Source organism: Melanerpes formicivorus, unplaced genomic scaffold, assembly GCF_026170545.1.
Source record: "Melanerpes formicivorus ecotype bairdi unplaced genomic scaffold, bMelFor1.0.p_v2 SCAF_23, whole genome shotgun sequence".
In the NCBI taxonomy this organism is placed as follows: Eukaryota; Metazoa; Chordata; class Aves; order Piciformes; family Picidae; genus Melanerpes; species Melanerpes formicivorus.
The window spans coordinates 7,114,218-7,140,611 of record NW_027142375.1 but is presented as its reverse complement, the minus strand read 5'-3'; the positions used below and the strand labels follow the sequence as shown (position 1 = coordinate 7,140,611).

Here is a 26,394-nt window from a genome sequence, read left to right as displayed (position 1 = left end):
GATCTTAAAAGTTTTGTTACCAGTTTTCCCTGGTGTGTTGTATCAAGCTTCCAAAATAGTTGGATGTGTGTTAGTAATCCTTTCAATTACTTGTTAATAGTTCCTGGCACTGACATTCACAAACAGCTAACACAATTACACTTCACACACTTAGCCTTTTAAAAGTATGACAACCTCTTTTAGTGGCATTCTGTGATAATCAGGATGGAAATAGTTTTTCCTGTGGGGGTTTTGTCATCCTATTCCTTTTGCTCTGCCAACACAGACATTCCACCAGCCACATGGCGAGTTATTTCAGAGGGCAAAACTTGCCAGAAATCTAAACAAAGTCAATACTGTTTCTCTCCTTAAACCATCTCACCAGGATTCCAGCAAGTGCCAAAGATACCACAAGAGAAAACTGGACTACTCACTTGGCTTAGCCATCCCCTGTAACCACAGGCTGATTCTCAGGGAGGACAAAGGCAGGAAAATGCTGACTTTTTTTACCCATACAGGTCTGGTTTAGCCCATCATCCAAGGTGACACAAAATGCAGAATAAAAGACAAGAAGCTGTATCTCAATGGAATTTACTTTTATTGAGAGGAGAGAAAAAAAAGGTTTACATGTAGTTGTAGGTTTATCCATCCATACTTTCAAAACTCCAAAAAGGACTGGAAACAAAACTTGCTCAATCATTATTGCAATACCAAAAGTTGGTGTTTTGTGTTTGTGGGGTTTTTTTTTTGTTTAATGAACAGCAAATTATATAACTAATTGCTATGTTCAATAAATATTTCTTATTCCTGCACTGATGAAGGGGAAATATTCCACTGAGTCCAATAAAATCCCCAGTATCTTTACAGTGTTAACTTCAAACATATCCACTATGTAGCAATCCAGAGACTTTACCTATAAAACATAGCATTGACCTTGTGTGGGTACAAGGGGGGGTTTTCCCAAACCTTGCTCTAGCTCAAGTAGTTTACACTCAAAGCAACCACCTGAACCAAAAGAAAAAAACCAACCAAATAAAAAATTAGAAAGAAATCCTCTGGCTCATGACTACCTAAGCAAATTTGTCGTTACAGAAAAGGCTCCAAGTCGTTACTTGTTTGTCAAAGTAATAGGTAAACATTTTAACAGAAAGATTAACAAGTTACTTGGAAATGCAGGTTTATATTAAAGTATCTGACTGTGTGCACTACATATGACATGCAAGCTTTAAAAATACCAATGCTGTCTTCTGATTAGTCAGGAGTCCAATTGTCTTAAAAACAAACCAGGCATGACTTCCAAAATGTATCAGCACTTTGGGTTCTCTATTTAATTTTGTTTAAGATGTTTTTACTACACAAAACCTACAACAATTACAATATTTAAGAGTATTACAATAAGGAGGGATGGAAAACAGGAATACTTCAACTGAAGATATGTTCTAAACGAACCAAGGTTTGTGAAAGAGATGGATGGAGGACAAAGAAGGGAGGATGGGAAAGGAAGCAGTAAGGAAGGTAAGATCCCAACTTTTTATTTAAAAATCCTGTCCTCAGTGATAAACCTTCTGCTCTTCAGTAGCGCCCTGGGGAGGGGAAGCAGAAAAAGTAAAGACAATTACTATAAACAAACTGTACCCAGACCCTCTCCTATTCAAAGCTCCAATTTAAAGAGCTTCCATTAATCGATTCGTGCTTGTACCAACAAGGTTTAAGCAGCCAGATTCCATTCACTTACGTGGACTATAGGAACGGGACCGTGATCGTGATCGGTATCGACTATAGTAAGGCGATGGTGATCGTCTCCTTTAAAGGAAGTTAAAAAAGTCACCCAACAAGATCCATTATGAAAGAAGCCTTATTCACATCACTTCTACAGAAGAGAACCATTTCCTCAGCACTGAAAGACTTGGCCTGCATGAATGATCTCAGCTTTATTTGGCCGTGGCTTACAGTTATTTAACAAATGCTTTTATATTTCTCTATTTGATGTGTTTAAAACTCTAAGCTATTCCCAAATAAAGCACTGAATAAACTCTCACTAGCCTTGCAAACACATAAAGTGCTTTTCCAGATGCCTACAATTCTTGTTGAACAACATCCTCTGAAACTAGATAACTTTCAAAACAGTCAGAAGGTTATAAAATGTCAAGCATTAAAAATCTCATCTACAAATAACCCCTTTTTAAACAGCCCTGTGTATCAGCTGTCCCTGTTTCTATATACAGCATGGAAAAAATAAGTTCCTTTTCTCTCTGCCTGCTAGATTTATATGGCACATGCTCTACCTCCTTCAGGTAGCAAAAATTAAACCCTTGTCCAACTGTTTACTGTGTAACCCACATTATATAAACACTTCTGTTTATGACTACTTTAATCCCACAAAACCTAACACAACGAGGTTCTAACACACAGCAAGATTCTGCATACACTCTTGCTACAAACTTGGCAGCATTTCTGCTCTCCTATTTAGTTTTTGGGTTTGTTTTTTTCCCTCCAAGAAATCCACTTTTCAAACACAAGTAGAATAAAACCCCATAAGATACCTGTATCTGTAATCGTACTCTTCGTATCTGTCATATCCTCTGTCATACCCCCTGTCATAATATGAGTCACGGCGACGACCTGCTCCTCCACCACCACCTCCTCCACTGCTATTATAGAAAAGGGAGAAAAAGAAACCTCATCACACTAGGTATCTACTCCTCATTGTGATTCAAATTATTTAAGAGCTTTTTCAAAAGGCATTTTTGTAAACCAGATACTTGTAACTATGCCACAAAACAATCTAACAGTGCAGCATTTAAACACCTCCCAAACCCTCCAGAAAGTCCACAAGGCATTAGGGTTTAATTTCCATTGAAACAGAAGGCAAAGGGGCACCTTGGAATGGCAGTAAGGTAAGGATGCATTAATTGACCATGCTGGATAGAGACTTTTTTGTTTATTTGGTTCTGTTTGGTTTTCTCCAAATAATTCCTCCAGTATTTTTTTATAAGTAAAGAGAATAAAACTGTAACAGGATTGAGTAACACATTATGGACCACAGCAACACACTCTTTATATTAATAACTTTGTGATAAAATTAGAATTGGCATAACTCATAAAAAGGTATATCTCTAGTTCTAGTTCTTAAACCAGACTCCAAGCACTCGGTTTAAATCCATTTTAGCACCAGGACTGGAAATGACTGAACTCCTTACTGTGTTGGCCTGCCCATGTAAATGCCTGGGGTGGGTGTATGTGCTCTCTTGGTGATTGAGTAATCCACCCGAATCCTCCTACCATCCAGCTCCATACCGTTTGCGTGCTCCATTGCCTGCAGGAAAGACAAAGAACAGGGATGTGAAACTTGCAACCTACTGGCACTATGGAAGGTTATATACAAACCACATCATTTTCCAGCAGAAAAACAAGCCCTGAAATGATTTTATTTTGGCTGGTTACTAGTGCCCCACTGTGGCGAATGGCTCGTCTCTGTCCCTGGCCTGTTTGCCGGCAGTGTTGCAGGACTGCCCTAAGGTGCGGGACTAACATGACACGCAACCCCTTCTTAAGAGAGCACAGTGCTAACCACTAACAGTCACTTTCCTTAGACTTTGTCTTCTACCCACCAAAAAGGTAAACTGAAAGTCAAAGCAGCTTTTTCAGGAAACGGCATCCTTCTTACAGCCGCCTGACCCAGAGGGGCCGGGCGGATTCAAAAGCTGTGCAAAACAGTGGCTTCCTGTAGGGTGCATATGGCCGGATTACTGCTAGTCGGCTGCCATTTCATGCTCTCCCAGCCTCCTGCCATCTCCCTTACAAGGACCTACTCCAGCAGAGCTTAGTAAAATGGCGGGTTCAGCCTACATGGATACCTAATTACAACCTTCCTCCCCACTCACTCTCACAATAGCAGCCTGCTAAAGCGACACACAGAAGGGTCTGCGCTTGAGAAGCCCGTGCCTCCAGCCTCGCCTCCAGCCCGCACACACTCACGATGTGTCCCAGCCCGTTTCTCTAGTTTTTGACAATCAATACAATGGCCTTTCACAAACTCAAACAACAAAAACAGTTTTTTAAAGGAGCACAGCGTACTTTTGAGAATTATATTACGCACCAATAACCTAAAAAAACCCAACCCCCCAAAACACATTCCCCCGGCCTTAAGAATCAACAAACAGTCAATGCAGGACTTAAAAGCTATTAACATTTTCAAAACAAATTTATTCTTTCATCAGCTGCTCCAGGATCTCTGAAACACCAGGAGACACAGCTTAGCTTGTGATACTAAGCACAGCGCTTAGCCCAATAGACATTATTTTCATTTTCCATGTGTATTGTTACTCTCTGGAGTTACAGAACAGAACTACTTTGCTATTATTTAACTGTGAGGAACAGCACACAACCTCAAGACATGGAATGTCTCCAAGCAGTGCATTTATTTATTAAATAACAGAATAAACTATTGAGAGATGTAAATTTTTGCATCTCCCTTAACAATAAACTCACTGAATTAACATACAAGCTCCCCAAGAGGAAAGAAAACGCTGACCCCCCACATGATTGAACTGTGATGTCCCCGAAGTGGCAGTGACTGAATTACCACTAACCTCCGAACCACACTTCGCTTCGCGTTTAAATAACGCAGTTTCCATCTAGACTCTATCGCCACCTAGTGAGGTCTGTTCCCACTCAAAACTAGAACTCCGCCTCGGCTAAGTGCAAGGCACAGGCAAAGACCATCTCAAGCCTTTCAACGTACACAGAAGTATGTTTTATGATTGCTAGCTTATGTTTTACTGGCCTTTCATTTCTTTATTTCTAAGTCCTGTTCCACAGGGACAATCTGAATCAAAAGAAAACTGCCCACATATTCTGGGAATATGTATGTGAACCAAACCTAAAAATACAGGCTGCAAATAGTTGGCTGAAAAATTGAGCTCCATGCTGAAAAGCACCTTTCTGGAAATACAGCAATATACAAATCGTTTTTAAAGGTAAGGAATGTTTAGCTTTATGGCACTTCTATGTCCAGTCAACAACTTGCAGAGTATTAAGTTGAGCTGAAAAGAAGCCACCTCAAATCCAGAACATCTGGCATGTGCATATTGTTTAATTAAAAGAAAAAACACACCTCTTGGAAGAGTTGTTTGAGCAGTACAGACAAAAGCAACGTTTCTGCAGGACAGATGAAGAATTCATTTTAAAACCTCACTGTTTGTTTTGGAACTACCAAGAAATGTGGTACATTTCAGTGCATAAAGATTACTTACCAGTCTGCATGACACTCACCACACCCCAGCTAGTGTCTAATGACTTATCCAATATCAAAACTCATTTTCTTAGCTTTCAACAGCTGTCAGCAGTAACTGCCAGCTACAACAATGTGTATTTTTTTTAAAGAGAAATGCAGACATAAGAAAGCCTTTTACAGTTCTCACTACATCCCCCAACTGCAGAAAGGCTAAAGCCTATGATAAGCCATTATGAATTCGACAGTAATCAATAGTATCAATCACTTGTATTCCATCACTAGCAACTGGAAATTCCTTCCAAAGATGTTTGAAAATTCTCTACATCCTTCTGTGAACATCCTTAATGTGAACACCTGAAGTCTTTGAAACAAAGTACTTCAGTTGACACTATTAGCTAATGATTGCTGTAATAAGGCCAATACAACTCCTCACCTGGAGTGCTGTGTCCAGCTCTGGGGCCCTCAGTACAAGACACACGTGGACCTACACTGAAGACAGGCTGAAAGAATTTGGGCTATTCAGCCTGGAGAAGGTAAGGCTCTGGGGAGACCTTACTGATTTATTTCAGTATCTGAAGGGGGACCTACAGGAAGGACTGTTTAGAAGGGCTTGCAGCAATAGGATGAGGGGGAATGGGTTGAAACTAGAGCTGGGTTGTACATAAGAAAGTTCTTTACAATGAGAGTGGTAAAATGCTGAAATTGCCCAGGGATATGGTTGAGGCTCTGTGCCTGGAGACACTGAAGATCAGACTCCATGTGGCCAAGGGCAGGCCGACCTAGTTGGAAGTCTCCCTGCTCAATGCAGGGGGGTTGGACAAGACAGCCTTTGTGGGTACCTTCCAACCCAATGCACTGAGAGGCTAAAATCCCTATTTGCAAACCTGGTTTCAGACAAGTGATACTTATTTTGTACGAAGGCTGTAAAAATGTATTGGTGATCCCAATTACTGACACTTGGGTGTTATCTTGAAAATGATTTTTTCAAGTTTATTATAGAGATTTGTATTTTGTATTTCATTGGCTAGCATATTCAGAACAAACTTCAGTTTGCTTTTCTTGATGACTTTGAGTATACATGAATGCTGCTAAGAACACTGAAATGTCAAGGGGGGGGGGAAAAGGCACATTTGCTCTAACAACACAGAAGAGATTTTCAAATACTGTTGAAGAGATGGAAGTGTATTTCCCAAACCATCAAACAGGAAAAAAATGAATTGTTTTGGGGTTCAAGAAACACAATACCCTTTTAGGAGACTGTTAACAGCCCCTTTTTGTTTCAACCAGGATTTTCTTCCAAATACCCAACCATTGTTAGAAGACTTGCACAGCTTTTGCAAGATGACAGTAAGCAAGCAGGCAGGATTCCTATAAACACATAGTATCAGTTTGGGTGCAAACTTTAACAAAAAATTGACTTTGTAGGCCAGATGTTTGCAGTCAGAAAATGCAAGCATGAGGGTTGGGAATGCCACAGGTAATGCCTCAGTCTTACATTACAGCTGTGAACCTACAGCAGTCTATCCAAAACAACGCAACTCCTTCAAATTACCTGCAAGGTGTTTGACAAAATGAGCAGTTCCCAAACCACAGGATCATGGCCCCCAGTGGCTCAAAACAAATTTCACAGATTCCAGTCTCATTTTATATTTACAGATTCACAGAATCACTAAGGTTGGAAGAGACCTTAAGGACACCGAGTCCAACCTATCAACACAGACCTCAGGACCAAACCATGGCACTAAGTGCCACGTCCAATCTCCTCTTGAACGCCTCCAGGGACGGTGACTCCACCACCTCCCTGGGCAGCACATTCCAATGACAAACGACTCGCTCAGTGAAGAACTTTCTCCTCACCTCGAGTCTAAACCTCCCCTGGCGCAGCTTGAGACTGTGTCCCCCTGTTCTGGTGCTGGTTGCTTGAGAGAAGAGACCAACCCCTTCCTGGCTACAAACACCTTTCAGGTAGTTGTAGAGAACAATAAGGTCATCCCTGAGCCTCCTCTTCTCCAGGCTAAACAATCCCAGCTCCCTCAGCCTCTCCTCATAGGGCTTGTGTTCAAGGCCTCTCACCAGCCTTGCTGCCCTTCTCTGGACACGCTCAAGTGTTTCGATGTCCTTCTTAAACTGAGGGGCCCAGAACTGGACACAGTACTCAAGGTGCAGCCTAACCAATGCAGAGTACAGGGGCACAATGACTTCCCTGCTCCTGCTGGCCACACTATTCCTAATGCAGACCAGGATGCCATTGGCCTTCTTGGCCACCTGGGCACACTGCTGGCTCAATTTATTACAGCATGTGGTGATTTCTACACATTAGCATTCATAGAGAGGAAAACAAGTTTGGAAACTATGACCTCTGAATGATATGCACAAACTTACACAGGTAAGCAATCAAGAATTCACTGAAGAAATTAATTTTTCAGTCTGTCTAATGCCACACAGAGCAGCTTGGAAAAGGAACATGGGAAATTTCTGCAGCCTGCACTGTGGTTACTAGGGGAAAGGTGTGGTGAGGAAGTGGGGACAAGAGACACCTCAGCTCTGCCAGTCAGATTCTAACAGTCAGGTCACATTTCTATTGACAAAAGATCAGCAAGCTTTCATTTTGGCTGTGTCTGACTGCCTCAAATGACTTCACTAACATGACATCATGACAAAGTTAGTAATGCACAGATTGAACAAATTTGAATAGTCAAAGACAAGTGACTTACACTGGGACTCACTTTGAAAATGTATTTTCATATTTAAAAGTAACTCTACGAGATACTGACTAGTTTTGTTCACTAGGGTTTATAGTGGGGGTTCTTGATTATTTTTGGTTTTGAGTGGTGTGTGGTTTTGTGTGTTTTTTTGGTCATTGTTTTGATTTTTCCCATACTTGCTGTCCTTCTCATATATTTAGTGCAAACAATATCATAGTATCATAGTATCAGTCAGGGTTGGAAGGGACCACAAGAATCATCTAGTTCCACCCCCCCTGCCATGGGCAGGGACACCCCACACTAGATCAGCCTGGCCAGAGCCTCATCCAGCCTGCTCTTAAACACCTCCAGGGACGGGGCCCCAACCACCTCCCTGGACAACCCATTCCAGGCTTCACCACTCTCATGGTGAAGAACTTCCTCCCCACCTCCAGCTTCATTCCATTCCCCCTAGTCCTATGACTACCTGAGATCCTGAGAAGTCCCTCCCCAGACTTCCTGTAGGCCCCCTTCAGATACTGGAAGGCCACAATGAGGTCACCTCAGAGCTGTCTCTTCTCTAGACTGAACAGCCCCAACTCCTTCAGTCTTTCCTCGTAGGAGAGGTGCTCCAGCCCTCTGATCATCATCATCCTCACTGTATCACAGGTACAGCATAGGATGAACAGACATAATAGATTAGCTTCCCCTATTGTTTGAAATATTTAAAAAACAACAGTCAGTGGTAATTTTTCAAGATATAGTTTTCAGAGCTTCAACTGTCCTTGAAGTACAAGGAGTTTCATAGTCAAGGAATATCCAATTTTAGAGAACCAGAATGAGTAACTGGATGTTTCTGCAAGTATTAGAAATTTCATAGTATTTCAGACTCTCCATAAGTCTCTAACTTTTAATTCCAAATATGTGAGAACTTATTTTCTAGAATATCAAGGGTCCCTCTTTTGACACCACAAACAATACTTGAAGCATTTTTTTCAACAAGCTATGGGAGAAGTTTTGATCCATAGTGATGCTTTTAAGACCTGCACCACAGATTAAATGTCTTGCAATCTGAAACAATAACCATGTTATAGTTCTGGTCTTTTGGCAACTGAAATATGTTCACAGCTCAGTTCATCGGTACAAAGTTTGTCCTGACTGTATTGAACACTCCTTCAGCAAACAGTTCTGAAAGACTGTCAAAACTACAAAGAGCATGTAAGTAGTATGTAAGAAAAAAGGAAATGCCATATTACCAACAGTTGCTGTATCTAGTTCTTCTCAGGTGAGTTCTTGCTACAAACAACATGCAGTACATTCACAGTAGCTTCAGCTTAAACAATGAACACTTTATATTGTGAGTTACTGAAAAGCTGGACAGCTCAGTAACTCATCCAATTTGTAACAGAAGTTAGCCAGTGATGACCAAGATCTGGAGGGGTTTCAGTCACAATAGAATCCACACAATACTCACCTATCTTAAACCAAGTCATGCAAGTTTAAATGTAAACTACTCAATTAATTTGATGTAAAATTTTAATATTAACAGTGTTTGAGAGCATGTCAGCCCAGAGGCTTCCCTGTGTTACCTCTCTTAAAACAACATTAGTGAAGATGACGGGAAAGCCTTACTTTTCTGTGGAGTTCCACACATTTAATCCATCTATGACTGCCGTAGAAGCACTGGCATTTAGTTCAACATTTCATCTAGAGTTTGATATTCTTTATTTGGATGCTTAGGGTGCTGGGGGGCTGCTGGTGGTGGTGTTTGTTTTGTTTTTGAAGAGGAAGAAATGTAATTATCATGTCATTGCTTTTATACACACTCTTCAGATGTGATCTATCTTCCACACAGAGAATTGCTTCATGCCTTTCAGTGTTTTCCTACAGGGCCTGTCAAGAGTTTCATGCCTGTAACTATATCTCCTTTTCCTATACTAGCTGTCACTTATTGCTATCCTCAAATCTGCCCTCAAGGCCTACAAAATAAGACAAATTTTTCTTCTGTCCTTTTTTTGCCAAAGCATTAAAGTTATGTAAATGCCAAGCGTTGGGAGGTTTTGTATCCTTTCCCACTCTTCATGCTAGGCCTATTGGGGAGAAAAAAATGGGTTTAGTTACATTCCCAATCATTTCAGTTCCTGCATAAGGTGCTCATCTTTGTTTCTGTACTTGCATATTGTCTGTTTGTGTTCCAGTGTTGCAGCATCTGCCAAAGCAGCTTTATACTAAACAAATTACTTCATGCTATTTACACGGAACATTGTAAGAAATGCATGGTGTCATGCATGACCATTGCCCGTGGCAACTAGGAAAAAACTCCACTAAAGACATATAAAGCTGGAAAAGAGACAAGACTGGCACATGGACGTGCTAAGAAATACTGTGTAAGTATTTTGCATGCTATGTACTCTACACAACAGTCACACTTCCAAAATCCCAGTGGGCTTGGAGTGCAAGGAAATACAAAGCTAAAAGTTAGAAGAGAGTAGGCCACTGAAGATGAATATAGAACTACTTGCTCCATTAACTCCTTTCTCAACCTGTCTGAATGATAGTGGGAAAACACAGAAGGGATCCTAAAGGAGTTTTGTGTCTGTCTTACCCCTAGAACTTACAACAACCACACAGACATACATCTACAAGCCCTCCTCTTCCTATTCTCCATTGCATCATACCAGAAATCAGTCAAGATCATGAGTCTAATACAACCAAACCACCCATGAAATATTTTTTTCATTAAAATATCATCAACTAGCATCAGTTTTCATTTTTCAGCTACTGATACTGGGTTCCATAGCTGTCTCTCTTCCTCCCTTCAATGCTAAGTACAAAGAGTCCTATCCCAGCACTATGCATGTACTTATCGAATACAAACAGAATCAAAAGCAAATCTGAACCATCTGCCCAAAACTTTTAATCCACAAATAAGATGCTTGACTTCTGTAACTCAGTTTGTCCAAAAAGTGGTAATCTCACTGACTGAAAAAACAAGTCTTCAACAGTAGTTTTATCTACACACTTCAGTAAATGTAGTAAAGCTCACAGTATCCTTACAGAGTTCAAAATGTACCGCTTACTGTGGTGAACCTAACACAGGCTGCAGTTCATATGCTTTGATTCTATCAATTTTACTAACAATAAATCTCAGTCTAACTGTTTACAGCTATCCATGTAACTAGGGAATTAAAAAGTCAGGACAAACCCCACTACCTTTCAAATGTGGGATGATGTGCTTTCAGAGAAGAGCATGGAATGTAAAGAGAATCTTCAGGATGTTGATACATACAGAAAGCTACTCTGAAAAGTTAACTTTCAAAATATTAAAAAAGCCTACTGGGAGGTTTCTCTGAATATATACTTTCATTTTCAAGTTACAGACTGTGACCGTTTGAGGCTGTGCCTTTCACAAAGGGACAGTGCTGGAACACTCTGGCAGAATATTTTGTAAACAAAGATAGGTCTAAACGAATTCCATTGGTAGAATGCAGCTTTAAATTTTAGTGCAGTTGGAATCTTGTCCAGTTCCTCTCTGTTCTCCCTTTCCAGCTTGTCTGCTTCTGGCTACTAGCTGGAGCTCTGACCTTGAGTAACAGATAAGCAAAACTAATCTCTGCATGCTCTTGGAGGCCTAATAAGAATTCTCTTCCTTAATAACTGCCTTTCCTCTCTCTAACCCTTTTTGGGAAAAAAAGGGAGGTAGGGGGAGAGAGGGGGGTACAGGGGGGGAGCCCTCCTCTGAACAGAGGAGGGAGTTTTGTTCCTGTATTTTTCTTTGCTGTATATTTCTATATATATATTGTAAATACTGTATATATTGTGCTTATACAACCTGCATTCCATATATTGCTTGTAAATATAGCATTCCTTTGCTTCTCCAACAGAGCTAGCTGTGGTTTCTTTTCTTTGTGGGGGAGGGAAAGCTGGGCCTTCTCTCTCTCAACCCTCTACACAGACACTTGTTAGTGATTCAATACAAGCAGCTCATGCTTGGAATTTTCCCAAGCACCTGAACATGGAACTTAAAGGCTGAGTATCTTTAAAAAGTGCCATGGCGTTTGAATAAAGAAATCTTAAATTAACCTCACTGTGAGAACCTGCACAAAAACACAATACACAAAAACATGTGGTTTTTTAACAGATATTGATTCAGACAATACAGAAAGAGCACACCTATTTGAAGTAGTAAAGCATGAATTTACCTCTTTAGAATCATCAATTCTCTCAAAATAAACGAATGCAAATCCTCTCGATCGTCCAGTCCGCTGATCATAAACCACATTGACACCAGTCAAAGGTCCGTAACGGGAGAAGACTTCACGCAAATCTCTCTCAGTAGTATACAAACTGAGACCAAACACTCCAAGACACGTATTAGGGTCTGGATTAGCCTGGTGAAACAAAGGTTCAACTCATTAAGTACCAAATAAAACCCCAAACAATACATTCTCTCATCAAAGTGTCTCCCTTAGTAAAAACATTTCATCTGAAGAAAACTAGAAAACATAGTTTATTACAAAGCTTAACACTTTAGCAATTAGTATTCCAAATATAAGGTATTTTCAAAAAGCAGCTATTGTCATTAATTTTAAAAGGCAAGAGACAAGGTCAGCCAGCTTGAACTCCAACCTTCAGCCTTTCTGCATGTCCACCACTATTACTCGAGTGCACACTGCCTCCAAATGCACACACCAAACACCTGAGCTCCTAAGCATGGCCAGTTAAACTATACCTTCTATCAAAACTTCCTCCCCCCTCAACATTTCCTCCTCAACTACACTGAAAATCAGTATTTACAATTGAAAGTTTATCTCTTCCCACTTGTAAACTGGATGAAAATGACTGGCTGCTTTCATCAAAACACTGTTGAAGGTAATTTCTGTGAAACTAATCCAAAAGCATGCACAGTTTTCTAGAGCAACACTCTTGATTCTTTAATGTGATGTGGGATACATATCTACTTAGGATTTCACTTAGTATCATAGTATCAGTCAGGGTTGGAAGGGACCACAAGGATCATCTAGTTCCAACCCCCCTGTCATGGGCAGGGACACCCCACACTAGATCAGGCTGGCCAGAGCCTCATCCAGCCTGGTCTTAAACACCTCCAGGGGCAGGGCCTTCAACTACAGGAAGTCAAATACGAAATTGCACAAAGTACAATTTCTCTATCAGGTTCAAATTTTCTCTACATGCCACAGAGTTGATCTAATGCCAATTCTGCTATAATAATTATCAATTAACATTTTTCTTTTCAGTTAAGCTTCTGGCACCTGTTATACTACATGCAGCAATTTAAAATGGCATCAACAGGCTTAGTGATTTAATGTTTCTGCTAAAATAATATCCGTAAGTTGACACAGCTGAAACACGTATGTCAGTTTCAGATTTTCAAAGCCACAGATGCACAGTAATTGATGCTTCAGAGCTTGCCTTTCAGCCTGATTCAAAAATAAACAGGCTGAAATCTTCCCTCATGTTCTTCTCAGAGCTTTTTTCCAGGGACCCGCTGTAAAAATGAAGATGCCTGAACTACTCATCTATCTGAATTTTCTTTCCATTTGTTAATGTTCAAACTTTTAAGGTAAGAATTTTCCACGATTCCTCAACACAGCTGAAGAACAGAACAAAAACTGACAGTTTGTCATTGGAAAAGTTTAATTATACGAGTTTAGGATTGTTTTTTAAACTCCGTATTTCAAATCCATCTGATAATTCAGTGCCATTAACAGCCACACTCTCTGGTATTACCGCAGCTCCGGAGAGTATAATGAAGTCTCCCAGTCTTTTAAATCATTGTTTGGACAAGTCCCTCCACATAGTACATAGCAGTATTATAGTTATTTTTCACATTTCCCTTACACTTAACCCTTATAACTTTTTGAGGCCAAGTACTGAGGGAGTACTGAGACTGAGGGTGCTGGGGTTGCTTAGCCTGGAGAAGAGGAGACTCAGGGGTGACTGCACTGGTTAGGACACACCTCGAGTACTGTGTCCAGTTCTGGGCCCCTCAGTTTAGGAAGGAGGTTGACTTGCTGGAACGTGTCCAGAAAAGGGCAACAAAGTTGGTGAGGGGTTTGGAACACAAGCCCTATGAGGAGAGGCTGAGGGAGCTGGGGTTGTTTAGCCTGGAGAGGAGGAGACTCAGGGGTGACCTTATCACTCTCTACAACTACCTGAAGGGACGTTGTAGACAGGCAGAGGTTGGTCTCTTCTCCCAGGCAGCCAGCACCAGAACAAGAGGACACAGTCTCAGGCTGCGCCAGGGGAGGTTTAGGTTGGATGTTAGGAAGAAGTTCTATACAGAGAGAGTGATTGCCCATTGGAATGGGCTGCCCAGGGAGGTGGTGGAGTCACCATCATTGGAGGTGTTCAGGAGGAGACTTGACGGGGTGCTTGGTGCCATGGTTTAGTTGTTTATATGGGTTGGATTGGTTGATGGGTTGGATGAGATGATCTTGAAGGTCTCTTCCAACCTGGTTGTTTATTATTATTACTATTATTATTACTACTGAGAATCATTCTGTGCACCCTAAGCAAAACATGACATTTACATCGTAAGCAGAAGGATTAAACTGACTGTGGAAGACTAAAAGACAGCTTTTATATTAGTTTTTTCACTACCTCCCATCAATACAGTATGCAAGCTCTCTCTACCACATCAGAAATGGAAAAATTGCTACAGTTTTTCCTGGTGTCTTTAGGACCTTGCTATTTGGGGAATTAAAAATGTTTGATTTGAGCTTTGTTTTGACATTACTAGAACTATTTCTTAGAACTTTCCTGATTTAGGCTGGACTGAAGTTAAATTTTTTTTCCTAGCAGCTGATCTATTGCTGTGTTTTGGATTTAGAACAAGAATAATGTCAGTAACACACTATCATTTTAGTATAAATGCCACTTATCAACAATTAAGACAAACGTGTTTTTTTGCAACTTCTCAGATTCTCCTGACACTATGGAGGCTGACGGTGCACAAGAAGCTGGGAGGGGACACATGTCAGGACAGCTGACCCAAACTGGCCAGAGTAATATTCTACACTACATGACATCATCTTCAATATATAAACTGGTGGAAGCTGGTGGGGGCACCATAGCTCAGGGACTTGCTGGGCAGCAGTCAGCAGGTGGTGAGCAACTGTACTGTGCATCACTTTCTTGATATATTCTATTATTCCCCCTTCCTTTTCTGTCCTATTAAACTGTCTTTATCTCAGTCCACAAGTTTTACGTTTTCTTTATCTGATTCTCCTATTCCACTGGGGGTGGGGAGTGAGCAAGTGGCTGTGCAGTGCTTAGTTGCTGGCTGGAGTTAGACCATGACAGGAACTAATGTGAAATTCACTGTGAAAATAAGTTTCACGTTTCACAGAATCGTTTCCAAGGCAAAAAAGACTTCTTCACAGAGCAAAATATTTCTTGAAGTAGTAAAGTAGATTCATTCATCCCTCACCAGGAAATCTGCTAAGGCTTTTAAAGTTCAGTTATTGCTGCCAATTTTTCAAGACACTAGATTCGTATTTATTACATCATGATTACACACTGGCAACAATCCACAAAAAGCAGAACTATAAATGTTGCTTCACAACAGCTTAAGCCACTGTACATAAGCACTTCTGTAGGCTTGTCCCTTTCCACACACTGTCTTCTCTCTCACATTGATCTTATCTGGTCCTGGTGAGCTGTTTCACCTGCTTGCAAAAGCCTGCAAAAAACCTGCACTCTTTGGAGAACTGCACTTAGATAAAAACTACAAGGACCAGGAGAGTACCAGAGCCTTCACCAAAGAAGAGGCAGACCTATGTCTAACAGTACTCATTTAGAGTAGCCTGAAATGATGTGGAACTAGAAGCTAAGGCACTGAAACAGACTGTAAAGAGAATTTGGAGAAATGGGAGAAATGTCTCAACATGATGAAAGATTAGCATGTTGGTTGGTGTATCTATACTCCCCCCTGTGCACAAAGAGAATTATCTTATATTTTGAAAGGCTTATTTTATAGCTGTAAATTTTTCTAGTCTATTAATATTTACACATTACCAAATAACACATGGATGTATTTCTTTGAGTTAAACCACAAGCAACCTTCAACATAATGTATTGTATGTTAAAACCAAATACTTGAGAACTGTCTTCTTTGGGTCCTTTAGTCAATCTGAATACTATCAGGTTGCAAGCATGCACAGGAAAGGTCTCACTTTCATGAAGGGTACATGTACTTGGAACTGTAATAAAATCAGAAAGGTTCAACTTCTAAAGCAGACAGAAGCAGATGCTACCCATCTGCACGTGCTAGCTTGCAACATATGGCTTTCAGTTAATTTCTACAACTGCTCGGCCAGTTGCACGTCCAAGAAGTGCCCAGCTGTAAAGACAGAGACTGCTTCCCTGACCATTCTTCCCTATCCAAAATCCCTTATTCTCCAGTGACGAGACAGCATGAAATTCAGCCTGTAGGTTAACCTGCACTACAATGATATACACAGCAATTGTTTTGTTGATACTCAGCCTTGGTAAACATGAACATACTCTGCTGCCAGTGTGCCTTCTTCTGTTGGACATTGGAGAATGACTACGGCTCCTTCGACGACGGTATTCTGGTGTATACGATCTACTTCGAGAACGTCTCCTATGGGAATGAGAATGGGAATGGGACCTGGAACGAGTGTAACGTCTGTGCGAATGTCTTCTGGACCTGGATCTTCAACAGAGAGAAAGCTTTTAGTCAGGTCATGTGCATATAACATACTCAATTGCAAGTATTAAATTTCCCAGAGATTTTTTTTTTAAGAGGCTCTCTACAGTTAAAATATTTTTCTTCTACTCTGCACATCTATAGAGTGCATGGATATTTGAAAACCTGCTCAGTAATACCATTTTTTACTTTGTGAGAGTACATCTGGCATACCATGAAGATTACATTCACAATAGTTTTCAGAACCTTGAAGTTCAAACTTTTATCTGTATGGCTGCATGTGTAACTAACATTAGCACAATGATACAGAAGTGACATATGCCACACCAAAATCTGTCTTGGATGAAAACTGGAAAGGTTCAGCAGCACTACAGTGCTGCACATCCACAAACAAAGTTCATGTAGGCTTGAAAATTATTCAAGACAAAAAGCCAAGCCTGCTTAATTCCTCAAACATCTTTCCATACATCTAGCCAATGGTAAGCTCAATTTTTAACAAGCATTATCCCATCAAAGTTGCATGATTCTATAAGGACACTGTATCCAAATAACTGTAGGTATCTGGCTAAACATTGCAAGAGCAAGTATAACATTAGGCTGAACTTCAAGAATTCAGAGCACAGTAACTTTTCCAGCTGCCTTGGCATGAAACATATAAAGAGGGAAGATGGGATTAATTCCTCTTCCGCCCCTCCAGAGCTACAAATGGTTTCTCTCTCCACTGATGAAAGAACAATTTGATAGCTCTCCTCATTTTCACCAGCATGATGATGGAAGAGAAAATACGTAGGATAAGCCTCCAGTGAAGGAATGCCAAGAAGAGTTCTTCCAACATTTCCAACAGTTGCAAAGCTCATCCTTTTCCTGTAACTGCAACTATCTTTGCTGCAGTTCTCACTTCTCTTTTTTTCCTAAAAGGAAGGTTCATGTATAAGATTTTGGGGGAAAGAGGCAGGAGCTTTTACAGACCTGAGATGTAATCTCATCTGAAAAGATAAACCTGCAAATTTAAGTTGCAATTTCTACATTACTATTACTTCTATTACTTTCTCTATTCACATCCATGCATACAAATTAACATAGCCCTGTTAATAAACCACAGAGAGTTTATAAAAGAAGTCTCAAGGTACCAAAAGAACAGGCATAAGCAGTAACACCAAATTAACGTGAATAACTTCCTGGACATACCTTGATTTTGATCTCGACCTAGAGTGCGATTCAGAATGTTTGGAAGCCCTTGAAGGACTGCGAGATCCTGACCTGCTCTCCGATTTTACACGAGCAGGACTCCCAGCTGGAGATTTTGACTGGGAGCGAGACTCCTAACAAAAAAGACAGTATTAAAAATGGTATTGGTTGTATAAATGCCTAACTCCTAACATTTAAAGTACAGTAATTCTATTATATTGATTGCTCCTGAAAAACAAATGGTTAGGCAATACCCTCCAAAACAAATTTCATTTTGCTACCCCACTGTTAATATTGTATGCTTTCCTCAAATAGTTCCCTGCTTGAACCAGATCACCAATTCTCTATTAACTAAGTAATCATGCAAATTCATCTACAACTTGATCATACAGACACTGGAACATAAACCATACATTTACTTAACCTAGGACCCATTCATTCTTCCAGATTCTTTTAATTCTACTTCACTCTTGCTTTCTACTTTTCTTCATTCTTCATTGAGTTTTTCATTTTTCATACTTCGTGTATTCTTCCCCAATTCAAACAATTCCTTATAGCCTTAAAAAAATATTCAAGCGCTTCTATCTGACCAATCTTCTGTTCAATTTTTTCCCCCATTCAATTTTAATTTTCTGATCTTTAATACTTTTCATTAGCCTTCTTTTATCTTGATTTATCTTCCACATTCTTGGAAAAAACTCTTCAATTTCTTCACGAACATTAACCTTAATGGAAAAAGAACATTTAGTATATTTAAGCACGTGGGGATTATAAAACTCTGCTGGAGTTCAGATGTTATCTACCAAATTGAAAAGCCAGCAGGTAAAGTGCAAGAAACTATTTTATAAAACAACCTTTTTTTTTTTTAAATATCTTTAAAACTGTATAAGTGTCTATGTTCTAACAAAGAGCTTACTGAATTCTCAGTGTTTTACTGTATTTTCAAAGCTACCCTCCTCCCCTCTTGGATTTTTTTGGTAAGATACACAAACTAAAAACTGATCAGCACAAGTGTATAAAAGTATTGATATCAATAACCACTATTTCCCCCCTAAAATAATAACTATGTATTTCCCAATATCAAATACCCCAAATTCTACTGCTACACATTATTACTAAGACACTCTCAGTTCAACAGAATGGCCAAAGATTTCCAGTCAAAACCTATCTATGCACATACTTACTCGCATAATACATGCACATAGATATATGCCACAAATTATTTATCTTCCTAATTTTCTTCCTTATTGTTATCCTGTTTTCCTTGCATATAACTTAATCCATATAAAACAGGATGTATAATAGTACAGTTCAAAGCAATCCAATATAAGTAAAGACATGAGGGTTTTTTTCTTGCATGGTAATGCACACAAGAGAAAAACTAGGAAAACAAGCAAACAAAGAGCAGGTTAGGTTTTCCTCAGATTTTAAAGTGTACAGCATTTCTACAGAGCTCAGCTATAACCACCACCCTCCCTGTCCCTCCCCCGCCCTCCCAAATAGTATGCTATGTTACTTCACAAAAAGGTGCAAACCTCTTAATGAAAAAAATGCACAGCAAGTTCCCCTCCCATAAGTGTTACATTTCATATTTGTTTACGTTGTTTCTCCTCCTGGCTGTCCTCACAGTGTTTTTCTCAATTTATTTCTTACTCTGCCTATATCCACAATTGCAGTTAAAATCTTCAGTACTTTTGGCTGAAGTTCTTTTCAAAGCATGTGCATTTCAAGACAACAAATCCACTCTAAGCGAACCCTGAAAGACTCCTTATTAGCAAGTATTACAGCCACACTACCTTTCTCCTTTACCTCTTTAAAAAAGACAAGGGACACATGGGTAAAGTCACTTACTGGGATGATAGACCTGCCAAGCTTATCAATGGAGGCCAAATTTGAAGTCTGGCTGTGACATGTGGACCAAAGAATCAGGTCCGCATTACATCTCCATTACTAAGTTGGTTAGCTGCTGACCTAGATACATGACTTTCACTGAAACAGAACTATCTACAGGAACTTAAACATTGCCAAATTTTATTTGGAGTTTTTTATTTTCACATTTGAAATCCACTGTTCACTATAAAAAATCCCAAACATTTCCTTTTAGAACACTAACATGTTTTTCTAACACCTCACCTCTATATTTGTACTCTTCATTGTTCAAAAGCTTCTTTAAGTCTTCCCTTTAAACCTCATACCCTGTAACAATTAGTTTCCACTTCTCCCTCTAGTAAGTGCTCAGCAACACAGAAAAAAAAAAATATTTAATGTGACATCATTCAGATTTAGCAAACAACCTTCAATAAAAACACAGAATTCACCCCTCCTCAGTCACTCCTTAGTGAAGATACGGTGCTGTTTATACATCTTACATTTGGAAGACAAATTCTTGAACAAGAACTTTGGAAATTAGTAAAACAAACCAAAACCCAACCAAAAAAAAAAATCACCCCAAAACCTAAACCAAACCAAACCAAACCAAAATCCCCAAACCCACCAACCAAATAAAGCCACAAAAAACCCCACAAACAAACCACCACCCAACAAACACCAAAACCAGATACTGCATAATCTAGAAGGGTTGAGAGGTGCTAAAAATAAAATAAGGACCAAATTAGTCCCATACAATGCAGAAGTCCCTATGTATTAAACTGAAGCATCTTATGACACTGTCCACAGAGTTTCTAACACCACCATTTAAGATAACACATTAAGTTGCCGTAACATATTATGATAACTGTATTCACTTGCTGACAGCAAACGTTTCAGCATTTCACGCAGGTCAAGTCCTTTTGGAAGTATGTTTAAACCCTTTAGGGGCTGCACTCTCAAATACACAGCTTTAAAAACTGGAGTGACAGAGGGACCAGTAGAATTTCTTACACATTTCAAACTTCCTCTAACAAAGTTAACTGTAGATGTAAACTGCAGCTAAAGAAAGATTACCTGTTAGCAGTTGCATACTGTGTCTGTCATTGGCAGCCAATTACATCTCATCTTCTGATGCAACATAGATCACCTAGTTATATCTCCTACAGTTCTTCAAAAGGAGAGACTAAGGGAATCACAATAATCTGCAAGAGTTTAAGGACTTAAGGATGACACTGAGAAAATATCTAATAAGATTTGTATCAGCAAGACTACCAACAGGGATTAAGAGATTCAGAGCTTCAAGGAGTCACAATGGGAGATTTAAAGAATTTTTTTCTCCTCTACCTCCTACTATAAGGAAGTAAGCAGCAAGCTGTATCTTAGTCTGCATCACAGGACAACTCAATTGTTCTGCATGAACAATTTATATCCACTCTGCAATATGAGAAAATTAAAGTTAACATTTTTTAGTACATCATATTTAATGACAGACTATAGACACCTCAGTTATCCAAAGCATTAAAATCTCTTTGCTCTGTACTACTCTTTAAGCAATCTAAACGTTCTAATCTTAGCTCCATGATTATCACAAAAATTCATTTAAATGCTGCTTAAAAAGAACAACCAAACCCCCAAAACCACTGAAACAAACAACAACAAAAAATTCCACCTAACTTTTTTCTCAGGATCCTCAGCATTTTCTTAGCTTGCTGTTTTAAATGTTCTGTCATGCAAGGGCCACAGATAAGACCCCATTTCTTAAACTCAGCTTCTCATCCCACAACTATATTACAAAGCACTACCTATTTTAGTACCTTTGGCTTTATTACACAACTGTTCAGTCACTACTTTCAAACTTACAAATACTTTCTCACTGTGACCATGTCAAACTATTTAGATTTGCTGTCACTACAGCCCAGAAGACAAGACAGCTAGCTAACTTCCCCAATATTCTTCAGATTAGAGTTTGCTTTCAAAGCAACTGTTACATCTATCAATAAGAGGGCAAAACTTGGAGGGGGGGGAAGAGAGAAAGGACACACAAAAAAATACCCAAACCTAAATCACAGAATTAAAAAATAATTGAATTTTTAAGAATGTTTTTCTTCAGTATAAGCTATGGTGGCTTCCTCAAATACACAACAGGAAATGAGGTCACTGATTCACCAAGAAATGGAACTTGTAGCCAAATAAATTATGAAAAGCAAACACAAAATCTGATTAGACTGCAGATTCATTTAACAATTCTCCAGATATGAAGAGGTGCAGCTAGGAGAATTTAAAGACAGCACTAAAGAGTACTTTTCATTCTTTCTACCTTCTGTCTTCCCTGAAAGACTACCACAAAACAAAGCAGTACAGCAATGATACCTCCTGGCCACTACTTCATGATTACATAAATCCAGTCTTTGAACAACTGTTTAAATAATGTAATAAATGCAAGTTACATCTACCATTCATCTCCCTCAGGAAAACAATCAACCAACTACCACCACACCGACCAACAACAAAAGACAAAACTTCTTTCGTTCATACAACTCTTCTGTCTTGAACTTGTGTTCACCTCACACCTTACCATTCCAAAGTATAGCAGAAAGACTATCAAAATTTTAAGTGAGACTCTGAATAAGAACTGAGTAAGCTTAAATTAGGCTTTCCAAGGCAAAGCAGGGAAAGTGCAGTGAGAAGGAAAAAGACCTGAATCATTAAATCACATAGACGTTTCAGCTGAAATTCATCTCACTTTGTGGAGAAACACAGGATGAAAAAATATACAGGACAGGTAGTCTAGCAATACCATTAGAGCAGCAAAACGGTAGTTCAGACCTTACAAAAATCCTGCTAAGAACTCCTGCCCAAACTGAAAAAACAAATTAATGAAGCCAAACTTTATAAGGTGACAGAAAATTGTAAGCACTCAAAAGAAACTAGAGTTTGGCAGCAGCCTGCAGACATTGGATAAAACTCAATTTAGTGACATCTCATTTATAAGAAAGGGAAAGATTACCTTTTAACCACTGTTCTGACAAATTTCCCTGAAACTCACCAGAGAGATTAAACAATTTTTGCTCCATACTATATTCTGTCACACTTGCAGTCTGATAAAAAAAAAAAAAAAGGAAGCCTCAGCAATAAACTTTTTGAAATTACAAGCTAATCTTCTCACTGAGGTTTGAAAATACACCTTTTCGGAGAGGATTCTGCAGTCACTCCTTTATCACATATGGAAGATAGCAAATGGAATTTGTTTTCAAAAACATTAGTCTTGCCAGTTAGTGTAGAACAATCTAGAACTTACTGAGCTTGATTAAGAAAAAAAATGGACTTCCAGAAAAAGTCTCTTTCCCCACACCAGTTACTAGAAACCATGGAGTGTTCACAGCACTCTCCAGGGCAATACAGAACTCAAGCATTAAGAGATTGTCACACCTGTAGTTCGAGAGGCATGGAAAGCAATGCACCTTCCTTTCCACAGAGGTGGCACACTGCCACCACAGGAGAGATTGAATGCAATAACTAACCTGATTCCTCATCCCCCTCCTTGCCTCACCTCCCCCCCAAGCGATCTTGAAGCTTATGAGATTTAGGTAACTAACATTTGAACACATGAAAAATGAAGCTTTTTGCATACAAACTTAATGAAGACATGTAGTTAAGCTAACCCAAAAGCTGCTTGCATTCATATGAACTATGCATGCTTCCTTCAACAAGATATCTCACACTTTAGAAATGCAAGTCTTCAAGTAGTGCAAATGATCAATTTGATTGGAAAGTTATTTCCATGATTATTCTTAACTTCCCCTTCAAATTAATTAACAAAATTTTAGTACCATCAATTAGAGGCAAAGCATATATATACACAGTACCTTAAGGCTGGTTAAAAAAAAAGCTTTAAAGGCCAATTTAAAAAAAGATTGTATTTAATGATAACATTGGGGGAAAACTTAAAAAACCAAACAACTGAATTAATATTATTTATATATGAGCACTTTTTCCTTCACAGTGAAGTGAAAGGAAAACACTTTTTAATTAATCTAAGAGAAAACTTCATACATATCAATAAATACCTTGATCTTGGTTTGACTTCACCACTATGTGCAAGAATTTCCATTGAAGTGCTACGTGAATAGAATATAGAAGGACTTAAACTGAAACTCTCTTATTCCTTTTGCACTGATTTTTTAAAAACTCTGCCTCAGACTTCAGCCTTGAAACTTAAGGAGAGGTGGGTGTGTGGGGAACTGAAAAGGTACTCAGAATTCTGACTTGTGGCAATTTCCAAGAAAGCAGATTCTTAAACTTCTTTTCCAGTTTCTGCAGTTCTTTCTCCCACTGAAAACTTATGCCATACTCTCATTTTCATGCATCTGCATACAGTGAACTGAAGCCCCAGGACATTCAGTACATAACAGCTCCATCCAATTGGTAAAAGCAGACTAAACACTAAAGCCCCAAAGTTACACATTTGATGCCTGTGAGCACTTTCAGTGAAAATTAAGATACAGACAAATATAATTTATTTCAAGTACTTCAGTAGCATCTACAAGGGTATTACTGAAGAAAAGAAGAACCACTTCTGAATGCTCATGAGTAGGAAAAAACCCCACCCAAACTATAAATTAATCAAGTACCTGTCATTATGTTCTGTTATTAAAAAAAACATACCACTAGGTAAGACACACCAGTAGGTATGACAAATTGAGTGAGAAATTCCAGTGTTTAGGAAGACAAAAAGTTTTCCAAGCAAAGACTCAACATGGTCAGCAGCAATTTACAGAGGTATTTTCTACCACACACACAAAAAAGAACATGCCACCTAAGAAGCAGCAGTCACAGGGACTGCTACACAGCACTCTCCTGAACTGACACTTTCAAAACGTTCTTTTATTTCTATTTTTGGCCAAAAAGGAGTGCAGATGTAGTGAAACCACAGAGCTGTATTAGTTTTTTTAACACAAAGAGCTCTAGCAAGGAATTAAATACAAATCTTCTGTAGATGAACCTAACATAAATATTTCCTAACAATGAAAATCAGTGGGAATACAGACAAGAAAATTTAAAGAGAAACAGGAATCTTACTGTGAAATGTGAGACTACAGGATTACTTTTTTTTTTTTAATCAACAAAGCCTATTTGTTGTTCAACTTTCTCAGAGTCAGCAGGTTTTCCCTTCAGAGATTAGTTTATTTAGCTTAGCTGTACAGGCATCTTTGTCCTAGCAAGCAACACATGAACAGATTTTGTGTACCTCACCTGAGGAAGTAGCAGCAGTCACTGCACAGCCAGCTACAGCACTCTCAGACTAAAGAATGTTTTGGGGTTGTTTTTGGTTTTCCTTTACTAATACTACGAAAGGGTAACAATATTGGTGTAAAAATAATTACTGGAATATGACAGTGCTCTTCCAAGATTTCATTGCTTGTTTCCCCAGGTACTAACCCTGTATAATTGCAAAGCTGCTGTCACTGCTTCATCAGTCACCAAAAGGATGCTCAGGTGTTTCTCTAAACAATCTCTTAAAAGGTTAAAAAAACAAAAGGCACAAACCCAAAACTCTGCACAAAATAATAAAATAATAATTAAAAAAATAGTGATGGAGTGGCGACAAGGCAACATTTCATTCTTGTTTCAAGCAGCTTCTATTTCCTGCTTGCCCTGATCATCACTACGAAGAAAAAACACAATGAAAATGGAAGGGACCAGTCATACGTGTACATGAAAACCCGCAGCAACCAGAGAGAAGCAACGGGTCTAAAAAGGTTACAAAGCCACAGTAGCTTCTTGAGCAAAAGCCCTCAGCTGCCTGATCTATGAACGTCAACGGTTTAATAACAAAGACCGTATCTCCCCGATAGTTTCGGGAGAGCTGGTCCGAAGATCCTGTTTGCAGGCCAACAGACAAGAGAGGCAGCGTACCTCTCACAAAAGGACTCAGTCCCTCCTCTTTTACGCGGGCAGAGGCCTCGACTATACTGCGCGGGACGCCGCTCTCCCTAGCCACGACCAGGATGGGATCCTGGCCGGCACTGCCCGCTGGCAGAGTGGGCACGAGGAAGAGCAGCCCGGACCCGTCAGATTACAAGCGAATCGGGACAACAGCTCAGCTCAAGATCACGGGAAGGAAAGAAAATAGAGAAACATCGGGCTATGGCAGAGCCCGAAGCCCTGATCTTAAAGGAAAAACCTGCGTTAGCAGGGTGGAGGCCCGCATCCCAACGGAGGCGGACGGAGATATGACGGGAGAAGGAAACGCATGAGGATTAAGGCAGGGGAGCTCAGCTCCACACTGGGCCACTTTCCTCAGAGCCCCGGTCGTCAAGATAAAAGAGGGAGATAAGGAGAGGGACGCGAATCGCCCACGGCCCAGTCGAAACTCGAACGCCATAAGAAGCCATTTTAGAAACAAGCTGCGTTGCCCCCACCCCTACCGGGCCTGAGAAAGCAGAGCGCCCACCCGCCTTCCCCGGATTAGCTCATCCCCCTTTAGCGCGGCCCGGATAGGGATGGCTACTCACCCTCCCCTCGAAGTTATTCTCCTCCACGTCGCTCATGTCGACAGTCCTGGCCACGGGGATGGGCAAACAGGGACACTAGTCCCAATCAGCAACCGCACCCACGACCGATACTACCGCTATTGTTGCTGTTGCTAGTATTGCTACCAGTCCCGATACCACCTCCCTCCCGCCAGAACCCCCCAAACCGTCTCCCGCAGCAGCGCAAAATGGCGCCTCCTCTCCGTCTGC

The 26,394-nt window shown here is 39.9% G+C and overlaps 1 protein-coding gene across 4 annotated transcripts; it reads right to left on the bottom strand.

The window, feature by feature from the left end:
- Positions 1–560: 560 nt before the first annotated feature.
- Positions 561–26,394, bottom strand: TRA2A (transformer 2 alpha homolog). 4 transcript variants are annotated; one of them, XM_068152426.1, is made up of 8 exons: positions 26,167–26,393; positions 17,783–17,916; positions 16,429–16,600; positions 12,102–12,290; positions 3,180–3,295; positions 2,523–2,627; positions 1,715–1,782; positions 561–1,562 (listed from the first exon to the last, which is right to left on the bottom strand). In XM_068152426.1, exons 1-8 carry the CDS (start codon positions 26,200–26,202, stop codon positions 1,552–1,554), a joined length of 831 nt encoding a protein of 276 aa, XP_068008527.1. In that variant the 5' UTR covers positions 26,203–26,393; the 3' UTR covers positions 561–1,551. The 4 variants fall into 4 exon arrangements, with proteins under 4 accessions (XP_068008527.1, XP_068008525.1, XP_068008528.1 ...); XM_068152424.1 differs by having other exon boundaries at positions 2,523–2,630; positions 26,167–26,391; XM_068152427.1 differs by lacking the exon at positions 561–1,562 and having other exon boundaries at positions 1,707–1,782; positions 26,167–26,394.

Coding starts and splice junctions, on each gene's coding strand:
- TRA2A (XM_068152424.1), bottom strand. CDS start 26,202: ATGAGCGACGTGGAGGAGAATAACTTCGAGGGGAGG. Junction 17,917..26,166: donor AGAATAACTTCGAGGGGAGG/GTGAGTAGCCAT, acceptor CTTTTTTGTTAG/GAGTCTCGCTCCCAGTCAAA. Junction 1,783..2,522: donor GAGTACGATTACAGATACAG/GTATCTTATGGG, acceptor CTTCCTTTAAAG/GAGACGATCACCATCGCCTT.